This window comes from Salvia splendens, chromosome 20 (assembly GCF_004379255.2).
Source record: "Salvia splendens isolate huo1 chromosome 20, SspV2, whole genome shotgun sequence".
Lineage (NCBI taxonomy): Eukaryota > Viridiplantae > Streptophyta > Magnoliopsida > Lamiales > Lamiaceae > Salvia > Salvia splendens.
The window spans coordinates 17,610,734-17,631,134 of NC_056051.1; the positions used below are offsets into that span (position 1 = coordinate 17,610,734).

The following is a 20,401-nucleotide window of genomic DNA, read 5'->3' on the forward strand; positions in this document are numbered from 1 at the left end:
TCTTTGGTAATAAGCCGCTTCAGTCTTATAAATGCCGCAGAATTTTTTGACCTCTCTGTCGACTCAGTCAAAGTGAGCGCGGAGAATCTTCAATGTGTGGCGGCGGGACCCCTTCGGCTTAATCTCGTTGTAGGCCTCGGTGACCTTTTCCCAGAAGCACTTCCGGGTTTGTTGATTCCTGATGATGAGATCGTACGAGACGTTGATCCAGGCATTGTACACAGCCATCGTGTCCTTGCGGCTGTACGGATGCCGGCCTACATCCTCCTCCTCCTCCTCCTCGGCCGCCTCCGCCTCTTCCTCCACGGCGTCAAATGCCCTGGAACTTCCACCGCCTCGTCCTCCTTCCGGAGTGGGTTCATCCGGATAATCCTCCCTAATTTGGGATAATCCCTGCGAATACCTCAGGGCGGAGGGACGAGCGTATGCATCCACATCAAAATGGGGTGGTTGGTACCCCACCGACGTCGACGAGCGTTGGGTGCCCGGCGTCGACGACACGGAACCCGAACCACCCAATACATTGTACATGCCCCCTAGTCGCCAAACGCGTTGATGTCCAACCCGCCGGAGCCGCCACTGCTTGAGTTTCCGTCGCCGGACATTTTGTGATGAAAATTGGAGAGGTTAGATGAAAATTAGAGAGGAAATAGAGATGATTTGAGAAAAATATATGTGTGTAGTGTTGCCCACGGTTCCAAAACCGGCGGTTCCGGTTTATAGGAATTCAGAACCGGGACCGGACCGTGAGGCTATTTCACGGTTCTGGTTCAGAACCGCCGGTTTTCGGACGGTTTACACGGTTCGGGTTCGAAAACCGGCGGTTTCACGGTTCAATTTTTTTTCTATGTAATTTGAAATTTGGAACAAGACAACAGATAATTTAAATTGAAATAAGACGAATAAGGTGAAAATGATATCAATTTTATTGAATTTGAGTTGTAACGGACAACTATACATTACAATTTACAATACATATACAAGTATACAACATACAACAATATAACTGTAACGACCCGCTAAGCCGATATTATTATAAACTATATTATTAGCTTGATTATCTATAAGTAACTTTTATGCGATTAAATCCGAGCTACGATAGATTGTCATTGTTGTTTGTTTTGACGTTAGGCAAGTGAATAGAACACGTAAATATATTACACCTATATGAATATAATAAATTTAAATAAATAAATAAGATCCCAAAATCAAAATTTTAAAGTCCAACAACATTTAATCTATACATCATGCGTTCTAAGAAAATCAGGTACTTCAACGTGGACAACCACGAGCTTGAACCGATTATACCTACACCAAATTAAATAAAGTAAGTAAACAAATCCTCAAATAATTAATTTTTTTTTTAAAAAAAAAGAAAAAAGGGCATATCCGTGAGAATCAAGTGTCATCAGCAGCAATTAATGCTGCATTAATGAAGGAATTAATGAAGTGTGGAAAAAATCATCATCCTCTGACACATATGGTGAACATTCTCTCCAAGAATAATTGCAAGATACGTTTGCCATCTTTTATAAATTAGTACATTTACTCACTTTCTTTTACCATAAAATATCACCATCATATATCCTAATTTTCCCTTCACAAACCCCACATAATCCCTTCACAAACCCCACATCAATCTCACAACAAAATCGGAGCAGGGGAAGGAAGCAATCCATCGAGACTTTTGCATATCACAATCACACAAAGGTGAGTACTCACATCTCACTTTTCCCACATATTGAAACATTACATATCATCTGCCCAAACCATAATACCCAATATGTTGCACATAGACAATTAGCTAATCAAGAACATAATTGTTTGCTATAGCCTCTCAGCATAAGAATAACAAATATCCAAAAGATGATAGGAACTTACCTTAGAAGATGAATCTGCCGGTTTCCGATAGCAAACTCGGCACTCCATCGCCGGCAATAGACAGCCCACGCTCCGAAAATCGTCACTGCTTCCATTCCTTTAAAATCTGAAAAGGTTGAACTAACAAGGTTTAGATTAAAAAAGTAATCTTTGGGGATTAAACAAAAGAAAAGAGAAGAAATAGATGAACAAATATTCTGACCACCCCTACGTGACGGGAATCGGCGTCGGCGGTTGGGGAAGCTCTCGGAGGTGGCGGCGGCGTGGGGCTGGAGAGGGAGAGAGAGACCGACCGGGAGAGAGAGAGGGGGAGCGTGCAGACGGCGGACTTCCAGGAGGAGGGCGACGAAGCCGCCGCATGTGCATGCACGGCGACGGCGGCGGATCGGGAGAAAGATGGAGGGGGATGGCGGCGCGACGGTGAAGAGGGAAGAGAAGAGAGAGAGAGAGAGGGAGAGGAGAGGGAGAGAGACGAGAGGGAGGAGAGGGACGCCGCCGGAGCGGCGGCGCTGGCAGGGTGGCGGATCGGCGGCGACGAGAGAGAGGGGAGGGAGGCTGTGCATTTTGTCGAATGAGGGAGGAAGAAGAAGACTTGGGTTTTAACTTAGGTTTTCTTTAATTGGGCTAAGGGTTGGGCTAGTTCTTCTTGGGCTAATGAATTAAATGGTTTTGGGCCATTAATATAATTTGAATTAGGCTATGAAAAATAATAATAATAGGGTTTGAGCATTAAATAGTAAGGGAGTTTTAGAAATTTCTTAATGAATAATAATAATAATAGGGTTTGAGCTTGAGATTTTTCTTTCTATTAGATTAGTTTTGAAACTAAAATTAGTATTTTTTTTTCCTATTGTGATATTTTCAAAAGGGTACGTTCGCAAGTAAAGTCGGAACGAAAGATTCAAGTTAAGGGAACTAAACGATCAAGGTGAGCTTTCTTATACTAAAAATACAAATCGTATTTTATGTAAACACGAACACATGTTCGTGATTTTTAAAGAATGTTGTCTTGCCATAAATGTTTTGTGTATGATGCCTATCTGTTGGCTACGGTCAAATGAATTATGAATGATGATATAAGTCGAATTCGGGTCCCAGTGAGGGTGGTGTCCCCGCTCGGACTAGTGTACACAAGCTACCTCTGACATGTTGGGCAGAGCAGGTGACCGTGGAAGGTGGCCACCTTCCGGGCACAAGGATACCTCTGACATGATGGGCAGAGAAGGTGACCGTGCGAAAACACCATCTCGACGGCACAATGTGATCAGATGTGGCTAAGTACAAGAAAAAGGGACTGCAGTCCAATGTGAATATTTTTAGCAAGCTCGGGCATTTTCAATAAACCCCCGAGTGTTACTGTGATGATGGCTTGACAATATTTTCAAATGTATATTTGTATTTTTCGGCAATGTGTTCACTGAGTACTTTTGTACTCAGCCCTGCATATATTTCTAAATGTGCAGGTTGAGCAGCGAAGTGGTGGAGGAAGTGCTATTGAGACAAGGCATTTAATTCAGTCAGATTTTGACTCTCGGAGGTTCATGTCTTCATACATGGAACCGCGTTCATTTGCTTCCGTTGTGCATCTTAAAAGGCTCAGGTCTATTTTGTTCAAAACTCTGATATTTTGACATTTTTACAAACAATTACTCGACATTTCATGATCGAGTATCTTTTCTTTTATGTATCAGCACTTAATTAGCCATGTCTCGCAACCAATGTTTGATTTTATTTTCCCTTATTTCTTTCCCGCTTCTTATACCCCTGCCCCTAGTCGCGATCAACCGTGTTTTCTATCCTTAGAAAATGCGGTCGTGACAATAACATAATTTACAAGTGTCGTCGGAACGTAAATAAAAAAAACATGAAATGGGGGGATAATAGATGAATTTGAATTCAAAATCAAAATTAAAAAAAATTTGAATTTCGGAAAACCGGCGGTTTTGGCGGAAAACCGGCGGTTTTGGCGGAAAACCGTCGGAACCGCCGGTTTCACCGCTAAAACCGTCGATTCTGTCAACAAACCGTCTGCCTCGTGTTCCGCACCGGAACCGAAAACCGCCGGTTTCACGGTTAACCGCCGGTTTCCAGTCCAAAAACCGCCGGTTTTGGCCAACAAAATCGGCTGAAAAAGCTGCCCCCGCTGCCGCCTCGGTTTTATCACCGGAACTGTGAAACCGCCGGTTAACCGGCGGTTCGGTGACGGTTCCGGTTTGAAAAATCTTGAACCGGAATCGGACCGCGGTTCCAAATGCGACGGTTTCGGTTCGAAAAAATTGACACGGTTCCGTTTCGGAACCGGTGGGCATCTCTAGATGTGTGTTTGTGTGTGTAATGAGGATGAAATAAGAGTATTTATAAACTAAAAAAATAATAAAGAATAAATAACGGTCTAAAAATGGTAATATTACCTTTTTTAAATTTTTTCTATTATTAAATTCAATTTTTTTAAAAATGATTTATTGCGTCAGCATGACGAAGCCCACTCGCGGGCCGGCGAGTGGGCTTCACGCGTGGCGCCAGCGCGCGCCACGTCGCGCGGGCGCGTGGCGAGATGGCTAGCCATCCGTCTCGGTGGGACGGGCGTCTCGGCGGGATGGGGACGAGATGGGACGCTGCAACGCGTCCCGTGTCCGTCTCGTTTCAGAGGGACGAGATAAGAGGCACCCGCGAGATGCGTTGCGGGTGCTCTTAGAACTCGAGAGAAGGACAATCCGGGAAAATGATATCACTATAGTTAGCCGTTAAACTGAAAATGGTGGTGGGCCACCGACTCGTGGGTCGGTGAAAATCAAAACCCAGTCTGTTGAAGCCCAATCTTCAGTCAATTTCAATTAACCCATTATTACTCCCTCTAGCCGTCAGAATTCTCTTTGGCGGCATCGAATTTTAGAAACTTTACAAAAAGCGGATAAAAAAATTAATGAAATATATCCCACTGGTACATATTAATTTTAAACAATACTCTCTTCATCCCAGAATAATTGTCACTCTTATTATGGGCATGAATTTTAAAAAATGTAAAGAAAAGTTGGTTAGAAAAGTTAGTGGAGTGTGTTACCCACTTTTTTATATTGATTTTATAATAAAATGTGAGTGAAGTGAGTTAGTGGAACGTGAAACTTATTTACTATTTATAGTAAAAATTGAAGTGTGACAATTATTATGGGACAGACCGAAATGGAAAAGAGTGACAATTATTGTGGGACGGATGGAGTATATGAGTAAAAAGAATTAGTGGAATGTAAGATACTATTACGATTTATAGTAAAAATGAATCGAGATTCATATTCGCTGACGAACTAAATATTACTGGATGGATGGAGTATTATACTAGGGCTGGCAATTTTCGACACGACACGATAATCTGACACGAATCCGCACGAAATTATTGGGTTGGGGTCAAGTTTTATTGGATCCGTGTCCTTATCGGGTTGACCCATTAAGAACTCGATAATTTCGGGTTGGGTTCGGGTCGGATACGGGTAACCCATTAAGAAATAATATTATTATTTTTATTATTATTTATAAAAATATATATTACTTTAATTTTTTAATTTCTTATAAATTAGGTTTAAATAGTATAAAACGAATTTTAATTGTGTAAATTAGGTTAAAAATTAAGGTTTAATCGTGTAATATCAGGTTCGGGTTGTTATCGTGTCGTGTCAACCCATATTATATCGTGTCGATAACGGGTTCGTGTCGGGTGCGAGTCGTGTTCGGATTTGAAGGTAGCAGGTCGGGTTCATGTTCGGATTTACAGTTTTCTTAACAGGTCGGGTTCAGGTTAGGCCTTATTGGATTGAATAATTATACTATTAATCACTTTTTATTACCACCACTGATCATTTCCTAACCTCATTTCTTCCATAAATACCCACTGCACTCCCTCTCTCACTACACACTATCTCTCTCTCTCTACACACATTTCTCACTCTCCACAAATGACGAAGGAGGTGGCGGAGCACGGCTCCTACGGCGGCGCCAAGGACTACCACGATCCGCCCCCTGCGCCGCTGATCGACGCCGAGGAGCTCACGAAATGGTCCTTCTACAGAGCTCTAATCGCTGAGTTCATCGCCACTCTTCTCTTCCTCTACATCACTGTGCTCACAGTCATCGGCTACAAGACCCAGTCCGCCACGGACCATTGCGGCAGAGTCGGCATTCTCGGCATCGCATGGGCCTTCGGCGGCATGCTTTTCATCCTCGTCTGCTGCACCGCCGGAATCTCCGGTCAGCATTTGTTTTTGTTTTAGTTTTTTTTAGGTTTTAGGTAGTTGTTTTACGTTGTATTTGTTGGGTTACAAACTCATCCTATATCAGATAAGTGTCGTCAACTGCAATTAGTTGGAGGCTTTTTAGGACGATAAAAAAACAAATATGTGCGGTGTGTTTGAATCAAACTAATGTGCAGTTGACAGTGTTAACAATATTGGTGGTGTTGTTGCAGGGGGTCACATTAACCCGGCAGTGACATTCGGGCTCTGTTGGCCCGAAAAGTGTCGTTGGTTCGGGCCGTGATGTACATGGTGGCACAATGTTTGGGTGCAATTTGTGGAGTGGGGCTGGTGAAGGCCTTCCAAAGCTCCTACTACAAAAAGCACGGCGGCGGTGCCAACGAACTCAGCCTCGGATACACCACCGGAGTCGGGCTCGGAGCCGAGATCATCGGCACCTTCGTCCTCGTCTACACCGTCTTCTCCGCCACCGATCCCAAGAGGAGCGCTAGAGACTCCCATGTTCCGGTTAGTCTCAATTTAATTCCTCACTTAAAAGACTATAGTTAGATATAAATGTATGATACTAATAATTTTGGAATTTGGTGTAGTTTAAATGACTTGTTTGTTATGTGTACTTAAATTTATACTTTATTGAATGCGTGCCAACCTTTTTGGTAGCTAAATCCAACCTTTTCTAATGTGTATCCGAGTCAGCAAATGTTGAGCAGTTACAAAGTCATGTGGTGGTCTCAATTTTAAGAAATCTATGTCTATAAATAGGATTTGGAATTTATTTATTATACCAATAAGGCAGTGGAAATGTTACTGCAGTATTGAAAATCTATTGAAAATTAGTTCTATCTATTGCGAACTATCTCTATCCACGAAAAATAGTTCTAAATCTATTGAAAATTAGGTGTTGGCACCTCTTCCGATCGGATTTGCAGTGTTCATGGTGCATCTCGCCACGATCCCGATCACCGGCACTGGCATCAACCCGGCTAGGAGTCTAGGAGCTGCAGTGATTTACAATCAGGACAAGGCTTGGGATGATCAAGTACTAACTCTATTCCAAATGAACCTACTTCTTGAATATTTTTTTGTATTGATTTTTGTTACTACTATTGTATTTTGCAGTGGATATTCTGGGTGGGACCCTTTATTGGTGCGGCCATTGCAGCATTCTACCATCAGTTCATATTGAGGGCAGGAGCAGCTAAGGCCCTTGTCTCATTCAGGAGCAATGCTTCGCACCATGTTTGATTTTCTATGATGAATTTCTCACCAAAACAAGTGATAATCTTTTTTATTTTATCGGGCAGGAATTGGAACAAGAAAAATATTTTATCGTTTGCATGTGAATTTATATCCCTGATGTTATGTTCGTTTAACTTCGAAATATATATATAAAATATATATATATATATATAGGGTCATGATCTATGGCTAACACCTCTTAACCATATAACTAGAGAACAAATAATAGCCACAAGATCAAAATAATCAAGGGCTAGTATTAATTTTCGAATTTAATGAGATATTAGTTCCCTCAATCACAAATTTACTCCACAATAATAAGGCGGGGTATAATGGTCATTGCACATCCAAAATTAGGTTACATCATTGGCATTTGAAAAAGAAACCGCTTTCTTCTCTTCTCCTCCTCTTCCTTCTTCTGCAAAATAGTTCTCAGCTCTCCTACCGCCGATTCGTCCGATTGAAGAGGAATTCGATTGGAAATTATCAATATTTTTGCGATTCAAGTGACTCTCTTCCCCGACGAAGGAATCTGCATCGGTGTCTCCAATCACCACTCCCTCGGCGACGCCAGATCTATCGTTAAATTCATCTCCGCGTGGGGTGAAATCAACGGAACTGGAGGATATGAAGGATTTCTCTCCAATCACAGCGATTCTCTCTGTCTTTTGATTTTAATTCATCATATGTCTTTTACAATCAAGATCCAACACCAATCTTATTCACCAGATCCCTGAACCTTTTAATTTATGACATGTGTAATTCCTATAATTATTTATTTTAATTAAATGGACAGCAGCCCAATTTCATAGCCTCTGCTGGATTGTCACCAGTCTCCCAACCTTCTTTTATCTACTGTCATCATTATTCAACCTTCACAAATCAAAACCATAGCAACACACAGCGCCAGCAAAGCTGTACTTGGAAATTATAGTTTCAGTTTAGAGAGAGAGACAAAGATATTCGGCTGGTAGATTTCAACTAATCCGGTCATCATGCCACCAGGTGCGAAGAAGCGAAAATCTGCCAAGAAGAAGAAGGAATATCAAATTCATTCCAACAATCACTTTTGTAAATAAGAGTGAAGTAAAATCATGCTAAGAGTGATGTGTTTTGTAAACAATAGTGAAGTAAAATCATGCTAAGAGTGATGTGTTTTGTAAACAAGAGTGAAGTAAAATCATTCTAAAATCATTCTAAGAGTGATGTGTTTTGTAAACAAGAGTGAAGTAAAATCATGCTAAGAGTGATGTGTTTTGTAAACAAGAGTGAAGTAAAATCATTCGAATAGTGATGTGTTTTGTAAACAAAAGTGAAGTAAAATCAGAATAAGAGTGATGTGTTTTGTTAACAAGAGTGAAGTAAAATCAGAATAAGAGTGATGTGTTTTGTAAACAAGAGTGAAGTAAAATCATGCTAAGAGTGATGTGTTTTGTAAACAAGAGTGAAGTAAAATCATGCTAAGAGTGATGTGTTTTGTAAACAAGAATGAAGTAAAATCATTCTAAAATCATTCTAAGAGTGATGTGTTTTGTAAACAAGAGTGAAGTAAAATCATGCTAAGAGTGATGTGTTTTGTAAACAAGAGTGAAGTAAAATCATTCGAATAGTGATGTGTTTTGTAAACAAAAGTGAAGTAAAATCATGCTAAGAGTGATGTGTTTTGTAAACAAGAGTGAAGTAAAATCAGAATAAGAGTGATGTGTTTTGTTAACAAGAGTGAAGTAAAATCAGAATAAGAGTGATGTGTTTTGTTAACAAGAGTGAAGTAAAATCAGAATAAGAGTGATGTGTTTTGTAAACAAGAGTGAAGTAAAATCAGAATAAGAGTGATGTGTTTTGTAAACAAGAGTGAAGTAAAATCAGAATAAGAGTGATGTGCTTTGTTAACAAGAGTGAAGTAAAATCAGAATAAGAGTGATGTGTTTTGTTAACAAGAGTGAAGTAAAATCACAATAAGAGTGATGTGTTTTGTAAACAAGAGTGAAGTAAAATCATAATAAGAGTGATGTGTTTTGTAAACAAGAGTGAAGTAAAAATTTTTATACTCATTCATGTGGCAGAGCAAAAATCCATAATTGGATTTATATTTCTGATCCTAGAAAACAAAATAATCCAAAAACACATTGGAAAGGTTTATACTTATCAATCACTATCATCAAAATGTTGTGTTTAACCTAATATGTCAATAAACCCAAGTACCCAACTACTGATATATTCTCAACAACCAATCTTTCAATGTTTCTCGATTTTACATGTTACATTGAATTGAACAGCAATAATTCAATTCATTTAAGGTCCATCCTCCAGTGTTGATTGAACGAAGATCACATTACAATATAACACAATTAGGCTTGCGATTGATCTGTTCTTGAAGCTCCCAGCTGCGATGAGAAGCTTGGCTCAGTCGCTCCCTCAATTCGTTCAACTCATGCTCAGCCTTTGCCATATCTTCCAGCGACTTCAGTTGTGCCTCCATGCTAGCAGCCCTCTCCTCAGCCAACGCCTTCTCCAGATTCGAAATACTCTCCTTCAACCACGACTCATGGCCATGGTTTACTGCAAGTCCGACGGCGCCGCCCTGTGCCTCAATTGCGACAGCTACGTCCACTCCGCCAACGCCGTCTCACTCCACCACCTCCGCTCTCTAATCTGCGACCGCTGGGGCAGAGCTGACCGCCGGAATCCCCACTCCTCTCCGTTGGGATCAAATCACGTAATTTGATCGTTGATTTAAATTTGATAATGTACCTTCCAAAAATACCCTTGGCCTATTTTGTATTATTAAAATAAATAATATTTGTTCCATTAAGATGTGTGGCTGAGATTTGTTCTCTAGTTATACACTTAAGATTAGTTATATCTTGATCACTATCACATATATATATATATATATATATATATATATATATATATATATATATAGGGGTGCATTATAATGATAACCCCAATTTCCGTAATAACCCTATAACTAAATCTGGACCACACATTTTTAAAATCACGTGGTCTAGATTCAAACTTAGATTTACTTCATAAAAAAAAGCGCGGGGGTAAATATGTCACTTCGCTCATGATAAAATTTACGTATCCAAATTTCGCTCATTTAATTTCTGAATTTCGCTCATTTTATCATTTTATCAGTCAGTCAAAAGTATCATTTTATCAACTCAGAGTATCATTCTATCCGGCAAAACTATCATTCTATGCAATAAACCTAACATATATCATTTTATCATTTTATCAGTCAGTCAAAAGTATCATTTTATCAACTCAGAGTATCATTCTATCCGGCAAAACTATCATTCTATGAAATAAACCTATCATTTTATCACAAAGCATTAAAGGTATCATTTTATCAACTCAGAGTATCATTTTTATAAGGTTACTGTCATTTTATCCGCTTAGATTATCATTTTATCAGGTAAAAGTATCATTTTATTAAACAAAAATATCATTTTATACACCAAAAATACCTATCATTCTATCGGCTAAAAGTATCATTCTACCCGCCAAAACTATCATTCTACCCGCCAAAACTATCATTCTATCCGGCAAAACTATCATTTTATCAGGTTTATGTCATTTTGTCACGTTAAAGTATCATTTTATCAGCTTATATGCAATTTCTTCAGCTAAACTATCATTTTTATAAGCTAACTGTCATTTTATCCGCTTAGATTATCATTTTATCAGGTAAAAGTATCATTTTATTAAACAAAAATGTCATTTTATACACCAAAAATGCATATCATTCTATCGGCTGAAAGTATCATTCTACCCGGCAAAACTATCATTCTATCGGCTGAAAGTATCATTCTATCCGGCAAAACTATCATTTTATCAGTTTTATGTCATTTTGTCACGTTAAAGTATCATTTTATCAGCTTATATGCAATTTCTTCAGCTAAACTATCATTTTTATAAGCTAACTGTCATTTTATCCGCTTAGATTATCATTTTATCAGGTAAAAGTATCATTTTATTAAACAAAAATGTCATTTTATACACCAAAAATACCTATCATTCTATCGGCTGAAAGTATCAATCTACCCGGCAAAACTATCATTCTATCAGCTGAAAGTATCATTCTATCCGGCAAAACTATCATTTTATCAATTTTATGTCATTTTGTCACGTTAAAGTATCATTTTATCAACTCAGAGTATTATTCTATCCGGCAAAACTATCATTCTATGCAATAAACCTATCATTTTATCAGTCAGTCAAAAGTATCATTTTATCAACTCAGAGTATCATTCTATCCGGCAAAACTATCATTCTATGCAATAAACCTATTATTTTATCATTTTATCAGTCAGTTAAAAGTATCATTTTATCAACTCAGGGTATCATTCTATCCGGCAAAACTATCATTCTATGCAATAAACCTATCATTTTATCATTTTATCAGTCAGTCAAAAGTATCATTTTATCAACTCAGAGTATCATTCTATCCGGCAAAACTATCATTCTATGCAATAAACTTATCATTTTATCATTTTACGTGATATTTGGCGAAATTCAGAAATTAAATGAGGGAAATGACAGTTTTACTCCCGCGCTTTTTTTATGAAGTAAATCTAAGTTAGAATCTCAAAACTATCATACTATGCAATAAATCTGTCATTTTATCATTTTATCATTTTACGTGATATTTGGAAAAATTCAGAAATTAAATGAGAGAAATAACAGTTTTACCCCGCGCTTTTTTTTATGAAGTAAATCTAAATTTGAATCTCAACCGCATGATTAGAAATATGTGTGGTCCAGATTTGGTTATAGGGTTATTACGATATTTAGGGGTTATCATATGATCACGACTATATATATATATATATATATATATATATATATATATATATATATATATATATATATATATATATATATAGGATTGTGATCAAGATAGAACCATTCTTAAACGTAGAACCATTCTTAAACGTAGAACAAATGCCAAACGGAGGTCGTTAGATCTTTTAATCCAATCGTGTTGATTTGCACAACAACTTCCCATTACAACCAAAACTATTATTAATGGGTGAATGCAGATAAGTGAAAAAATAAATCATGCATGGACTCTTCTTCGTTTCATTCATTCTTCCATCAACATGTGAGTTTTTTCACATGTTGAGTCCGGAATGTCGTGAAAACATAGTCTAATATGTATGATTTTTAATCTTGACCGTCATGTTTTCCTCTTTCTATGAATAAAATATGTAGAGTTCTAGGTTCTACACTTAAGAATGGTTCTATCTTTAACGCAACCCTATATATATATATATATATATATATATATATATATAGTCCCATTATTCACAAATCCACTCTTAAAGACTGAACCACCGAACCATACCAAATTAGGATTTTTAGATCTAGTTTTTTATGGATGAGAGACACAAATGTATCAATTATTTTCGCCTTCATCACGAGCCTATTTTAATTCATCCGAAGGTAAATAAGTCATACTAACATGTTACGAAGATTTAACTTCGTTCCAGTAGGTTTTTACTTCATTCCAGTAGGATTATTACTTCATTCCAGTACGTAAATGCGGTTTCGCCGTCGCGTGCCGTTCTTTCTCTCTACAATATCTATCACCACCGTCACAACCCTGATATGGTGTAATAAACACATGGAATGATGTAATAAATTATTGGAATGATGTATGTGTAGAAGCATTTGAAGTCATAGTGGAATGAAGTAAAAACCTTATTCAATGAAGTAATAACGTTTCTGAATGAAGTAATAAACGCACTTGAATAAATTGCATTTTTTAATGTAAATAAAGTAAAAACTCAGGTCAATGAATTCAAATGAAACATATGTTGAATCATTTCAAAACTTACTGGAAGAAAGTAAAAACATGTTGTAGTTTCAAGGTATTACGTACGAAATGAAGTAATAAACCTATACAATGAAGTAAAATGGGCTTGTAATGAAGACCGAAAAATTTACACAGCAGCACATCTCATCAAAAAAACTAGATCTAATGGCCCAGATTTGGTCTCTAGTTCGGTCTTTAAAATTGGTTCGACATTGATCACAACTCTATATATATATATATATATATATATATATAGAGTCTCATTATTCACAAATTCACTCTTAAAGACCGAACCACCGAACCATACCAAATTAGGGTTTTTAGATCTAGTTTTTTATGGATGCGAGGCACAAATTTATCAATTATTTCCGCCTTCATCACGAGCCTATTTTAATTCATCCGAAGGTAAATAAGTCATACTAACATGTTACGAAGATTTAACTTCATTCCAGTAGGTTTTTACTTCATTCCAGTAGGTTTTTACTTCATTCCAGTAGGATTATTACTTCATTCCTGTACGTAAATACGGTTTCGCCGTCGCGTGCCGTTCTTTCTCTCTACAATATCTATCACCACCTCCACAACGCTAATATGGTGTAATAAACACATGGAATGATGTAATAAATTATTGGAATGAAGTATGTGTAGAAGCATTTGAAGTCCTACTGGAATGAAGTAAAAACCTTATCCAATGAAGTAATAACGTTTCTGAATGAAGTAATAAATGCACTTGAATAAGTTGCATTTTTTAATGTAAATAAAGTAAAAACTCAGGTCAATGAATTCAAATGAAACATATGTTGAATCATTTCAAAACCTACTGGAAGAAAATAAAAACATGTTGTAGTTTCAAGGTATTACGTACGGAATGAAGTAATAAACCTATACAATGAAGTAAAATGGGCTGCTAATGAAGACCGAAAAATTTACACAGCAGCACATCTCATCAAAAAAACTAGATCTAATGGCCCAGATTTGGTCTCTAGTTCGGTCTTTAAAATTGGTTCGACATTGATCACAACTCTCTCTCTCTCTCTCTATATATATATATATATATATATATATAGGTAATTATATATATATAGGGGTGTGTTAAGGTCCTTCGCAGCTTTTCAGTCCAAGCTTTTTTTAATCACAACCCTTGGATCCTTGAATTGGATGGTTGTGATGATCTGCATTATTACACTATAATGGTGCATTATTAGTCGGTGTGCATTATTCAACTGAAAATCTGCATTATTATACTATAATGGTGCATTATTAGTCGGTGTGCATTATTCAACTAAAAATCTGCATTATTAAATGACACGTGGCATCAATCTAACCGTCGGATGACAAAATCGTGGGGCTGAGATTAAAAAGAACAATAGAACAAAAGATATAAAAAAGAAATGAATACATCCCTCTATATATATATATATATATATATATATATATATATATATATATAATGACGTAATTGCACCAACTTATATATAAATTTGCGGTAAATGGTTGATTTTGTGTCATGATATCATTTACTAAAAAATGTTGCACCAACTTATATATAAATTTGTGGTAAATAGTTGATTATGTGTCATCATTTGTATTATTTACTAGAAAATGTCCACAATTTAGATAATTAATTACCATTTAAACATATTGTTTCATTATTTATAACAAAATAAGTATTCCCTTCGACCCCTATAAAATAGAAACTTTCCTTTTTAGAAAATTTCTCTCTCTCTAATGAAACGTGACTCATTTTCCACTAACGCACTTTTCTTTCTATATCCATTTTGCATTAAAACTGTGTCGTTTCAAATGTTACTATCTTTAGGAGACGGAGGAGGGAGTATCATCCAATGCAACAATCTAAATTACACATTGATATTCTATTTGCCAGATAAGTGTTAAATATGATAATTACCTAAACGATGACATATTTTGAAGTATACGTCTCAATGAAACAAAACTCACCCTTTATCCAAATTAAAATGATATTGTAATAAATAAAAAAATTAGTGGATAAAAAATAAAAAAATTCCCAGTCACTCAAGTGCATTGAATTTTAATTCCGATGGACACAATATGCATGGTGTGGTTAACATCAACTTATACAAGCTTTATTCATGATTTGAAATCCGCGATTATATTTCACGCCTTCTTCCTACATGTTAGTGCATGGTGTGAGCTGATTGAACAAGGTATGAAAGCTCAGGGACCTGCATGCAAATAACTATGTGAAGTTAGTTAAAACGGTTGGGATGAGAAGTGAGGCTTATGTGTGAGCCGAGCCATCTACCGCGAAGCTGGGAGTATATATATATATATACAAGATCCTAGCATAGCATAGTTAGTTAAGAAGTTACAACAACACACTATTTTTGTGAGATCATTTTCCACATTAGAGAGTTCCGAGAGTTAGAGGTTTCTCAATCAGAGTGGAGTGATTTGAGTGTGATCGTTGATTGTAATTCTTTGTATTTCTGTTCTTGCTGTCAAGTGAATATATTAGATCGTCTCCTCCGTGGATGTAGGTCATTTTACGGCCGAACCACGTAAACTCTGGTGTATTCTCAATTCTGTTTATCGCTTGTTCGTAGCTCTTCAATACTTGTCGATCTACCGAGATCACAATTGGCGCCGTCTGTGGGAAGGCGATTGCGATGGCGACTGCAAAGTTTGATTTGGAAAAATTCACCGGAAAGAATGATTTCGGTCTCTGGAAACTCAAGATGAGAGCCGTGATGATGCAGCAGGGGCCATGGGAGATCTTGAAGGGCACCAAAAGTGGTGCGGATGAAAAGGCAGCCACGCATGATGGTGCAGATGAGAAGGCAGCCGCGCACAGTCAAGATCTCCAAGATAAGGCCTACAGCACTCTGATCCTAAGCCTCGGTGATAGGGTGCTGCGTGAGGTCTCCAAAGAGGAGACAGCTGCGGATGTATGGGCCAAGCTTGAGTCACTTTACATGACCAAGTCTTTGGCCAATCACCTCCACTTGAAGCAGAAACTGTTTACTTTCAAGATCTCTGAGAGTAAGGGCGTTCTTGAGCAATTGGAGGAGTTTGGGAAGTGTGTAGATGATCTGGAAATGATCGATGAAAAGATCAAAGATGAGGATAAGGCTCTGATGTTGTTGAATTCTCTGCTAAGCTGTTATGAGCAATTCAAAGATACCATACTCTTGGGTAGAGATTCGAAGATAACATATGAGGAAGTGTATTCTGCCTTGAAGTTGAAAGAGGTGCAGAAATCTAACTCAAAGTCTATTGATGCAGCAGCTAAATCCCTACACATCAAGGCAGATGGCAAGAAATTTTCAAAGAAGAAAGGGCAGCAAAAATCTTGGACGGATAAGTCAGGTGAGGGGAAGGAAACTAGATCATGTTATCACTGCAAGAAGCCAGGACATATCAAGAAGGATTGCTACGCTCTGAAGAGAAAGTTGGCTGAAGAACAGAGAGTTCAGGATACAGCTGATGTTGCAGAGCAGGTTGAGGTTGCTCAAGTGATGAATATCACTGATAGACAGATCTCCAATTCTTGGGTAATGGATTCAGGCTGCAGTTTTCATATGACTTCGCATAAGGATTGGATCATGGAGATTGAGAAGTCTAAGGGGTTAGTACATCTTGGAAATGATCATGTATGCGAAGTCAGAGGAAAGGGAAATGTAAAGTTCCTGATGGAAGATGGATCCTTCAAGATTCTCACTGATGTAAGGTACATTCCAGAGATCAAAAGAAATTTGATCTCTCTGGGATTATTGGAGCAAAAGGGTTTTGATTTTGGTTCCAAGGATGGCATAATGGAGGTCAGAAGGGAAGGGCAGATTATGATGAAGGCTCAGAGGTATAATAATCTCTACTATCTCCAGGCCAAGGCAGTGTGCAGTGAGGTTAATCTCACAGAGAAGTAAGATTTTTCTATATGGCACAGAAGACTGGGCCATGTTGGTGTATATGGGCTCAAAGAATTGGGGAAGTCTGGGGTTATACTGACAGGGCCAGAGCTGGATGAGGAGCAGATCTCTAAATGTGAGCAATGCATATTAGGGAAAAGCAAGAAGCTCAACTATCAGAAAGGGAAGCACACATCAGAATCCCCCCTAGAGTATGCATATAGTGATAGCATAGGAGGGGGCAGATATTTCTTGACTATTATAGATGACTTCTCAAGGAAGGTATGGCTCTATGTTATGAAAGAGAAATCTGATGCTTTTGTGAAGTTCAAGGAATGGTGTCAGGAAGTTGAGACTGAGAAGGGAAGGTCACTTAAATGTCTCAGAACTGATAATGGGTTGGAGTTTCTCTCAGCTCAGTTTGATGAGTTTTGTAAATCAAAGGGGATCAAGAGGCACCGAACAGTTCCAAATAACCCACAACAAAATGGTGTGGCCGAAAGAGTAAATAGAACCTTGCTTGAGAGGATAAGGTGCATGATTCTTGGTTCAGGAATGCCCAAGAATTTCTGGGGAGAGGCTATTGCTACTGCTGCTATCCTCATTAATAAGTGTTCTTCATGAGCCATAGGTTTCAACACACCAGATACTAGGTGGTATGGCTCATCTGGTGATTACAGCAAGTTGAGAGTGTTTGGATCAAGAGCTTATGCACATTTGAGACGAGGAAAATTGGAGCCCTGAGCCATTAAATGTGTCATGCTTGGATATCAAAAGGGAGTAAAAGGCTACAGGTTATGGTACACTGAGCCGGGAAGAAACAAGGTTGTAATCAGCAGAGATGTTATTTTTAAGGAAGATGAAATGCCATTCTTATGCAAGAAGCCAGAGAGTACTCGGTTTGAGGTAGAGCCACCTGGTACAGATGGAGTTGCTGATGAAAAATCAGATGATGAGAGCAATTCACAACAAGGGACTGAAGAGGCTCATGAGAAACAAGACATGATCCCAACACCAAAGCCTGATAGGCCAAGGAGGCAACACAAGCTTCCTGTAAGATTTGCAGACTATGATATGGTGTATTATGCACTGACTGTAGCAGAGAGTATTGATTATCGTGAGCCATCTACTTACAAGGAGGCAGTAAGAACTCCAGAAAAGGATAAATGGCTCAGAGCGATGCAAGAGGAGATTGACTATCTGTACAAGAACAAGACCTGGGTGTTGGTTCTCAGGCCAAAGAATCAGAGGCTAGTGGGTTCAAAGTGGGTCTTCAAGAAGAAGATAGAAGCATTTCAGAATGACAATGTGAGATATAAAGCACGTTTGGTTGCAAAAGGATATACACAAAAGGAGGGAATTGACTACAATGAGGTATTCTCTCCCGTGGTCAAGCATAGCTCCATACGAATTCTATTGGCTGTTATTGTGCAGAGGGATTGGGAATTACACCAGTTGGATGTCAAAACGGCATTCTTACATGGTGACTTGAAGGAAACTATATACATGGAGCAGCCCGAGGGGTTTGTCAAGAAGGGAAATGAAGGAAAAGTGTGCTTGCTCAGAAAAAGTCTGTATGGTCTCAAGCAAAGTTCCAAACAGTGGTATCTGAAGTTCAATGAGTATATGCTGAGAATTGGTTTTGAGAAGTCCAGGTATGATTATTGTGTTTATATCAGAAAGGTTGATGGAGAGGTCTCAGCTTATCTGCTACTCTACGTTGATGACATGTTAGTAGCAGCTCCCAATTTAGTTGAGATAAAGAGGGTTAAAGGCCAGCTGCAAGAGGAATTCGATATGAAGGATCTTGGTAATGCCAAGAAGATCCTGGGCATGGATATAGTTAGAGACAGAAGCAAAGGTGAGCTGAGGCTAACACAGAAAGACTACCTGGATAAGGTGCTCAAGAGGTTTCAAATGCAGGACTCAAAACCAGTCACACTCCCTATGGCACAGTAGTTCAAACTCAGCAAGGAACAATGTCCAACTACTGAAGCACAGAGAAAGGAAATGGACAGGATCCCTTATGCTAGCATTATTGGAAGTATAATGTACACCATGGTTTGTACCAGACCCGATCTTGCCCATGCCAAGAGTGTGGTAAGTAGATTCATGGCTGATCCAGGGATAGAGCACTGGCATGCCCTTAAATGGTTGATGAGGTACCTAAAAGGAACAACTGATTATGCTATAGTGTTCAGGAGAAACAAGAGTCAAGGTGGAGATCAGTTAATTGGTTTCTTAGACTCAGATTATGCAGTGAGTTATGACACTCGAAAGTTACAATCTGGCTATGTGTTAACTCTGAATGGTGCTGCTGTGAGTTGGAAATCTTGTCTCCAATTAGTTGTAGCTCTCTCTGCTACAGAAGCGGAGTATATAGCTCTTGCTGAGGCAGTGAAGGAGTCATTTTGGCTGAAGGGGATCCTTGGAGATTTTGGGGTTAAGCAAGATTCTGTCGAGATAAAGTGTGACTCTGCAAGTGCAATCTGCTTGACTAAGCACCAGACTTTTCATCAAAGAAGCAAACATGTGGATGTGAGGCTTCATTTCATACGAGATGAGGTGAATAAGGGAGCAGTGAGGGTAGCAAAGGTGTCAACAGATGATAATGCTTCAGATATGCTAACGAAGGTAATCCCCGGCACCAAGTTGAGATATTGCCTGGAGCTGATCGGATTGGAGCAGAACTAGAAGAAAGGGGAGAGAGGAGGCAACCAGAACTTGTTCACTAGTCACAAGGTGGAGATTTGTTAGTGCATGGTGTGAGCTGATTGAACAAGGTATGAAAGCTCAGGGACCTGCATGCAAATAACTATGTGAAGTTAGTTAAAACGGTTGGGATGAGAAGTGAGGCTTATGTGTGAGCCGAGCCATCTACCGCGAAGCTGGGAGTATATATATATATATATACAAGATCCTAGCATAGCATAGTTAGTTAAGAAGTTACAACAACACACTATTTTTGTGAGATCATTTTCCACATTAGAGAGTTCCGAGAGTTAGAGGTTTCTCAATCAGAGTGGAGTGATTTGAGTGTGATCGTTGATTGTAATTCTTTGTATTTCTGTTCTTGCTGTCAAGTGAATATATTAGATCGTCTCCTCCGTGGATGTAGGTATTTTACGGCCGAACCACGTAAACTCCGGTGTATTCTCATTTCTGTTTATCGCTTGTTCGTAGCTCTTCAATACTTGTTGATCTACCGAGATCACACTACATTTGCGCTCTTTTAATTTTAGACATCATTATTTTACTTTATTTCTTCAACTCCCATGCAATTTACGTACTTCGATGAAGTACACTGTCTTTACGTTTATAAATTA

At 38.4% G+C, this 20,401-nt stretch overlaps 1 protein-coding gene and 1 pseudogene across 1 annotated transcript; both read left to right on the top strand.

Moving 5' to 3' along the window:
- Nucleotides 1-5,807: 5,807 nt before the first annotated feature.
- LOC121780719 lies at nucleotides 5,808-7,449 on the top strand (annotated as a pseudogene).
- Nucleotides 7,450-19,085: 11,636 nt separating this feature from the next.
- On the top strand, nucleotides 19,086-19,769 carry LOC121781578 (secreted RxLR effector protein 161-like). Its single transcript, XM_042179301.1, has one exon. It carries the CDS (start codon nucleotides 19,086-19,088, stop codon nucleotides 19,767-19,769), a length of 684 nt encoding a protein of 227 aa, XP_042035235.1.
- Nucleotides 19,770-20,401: the final 632 nt, after the last annotated feature.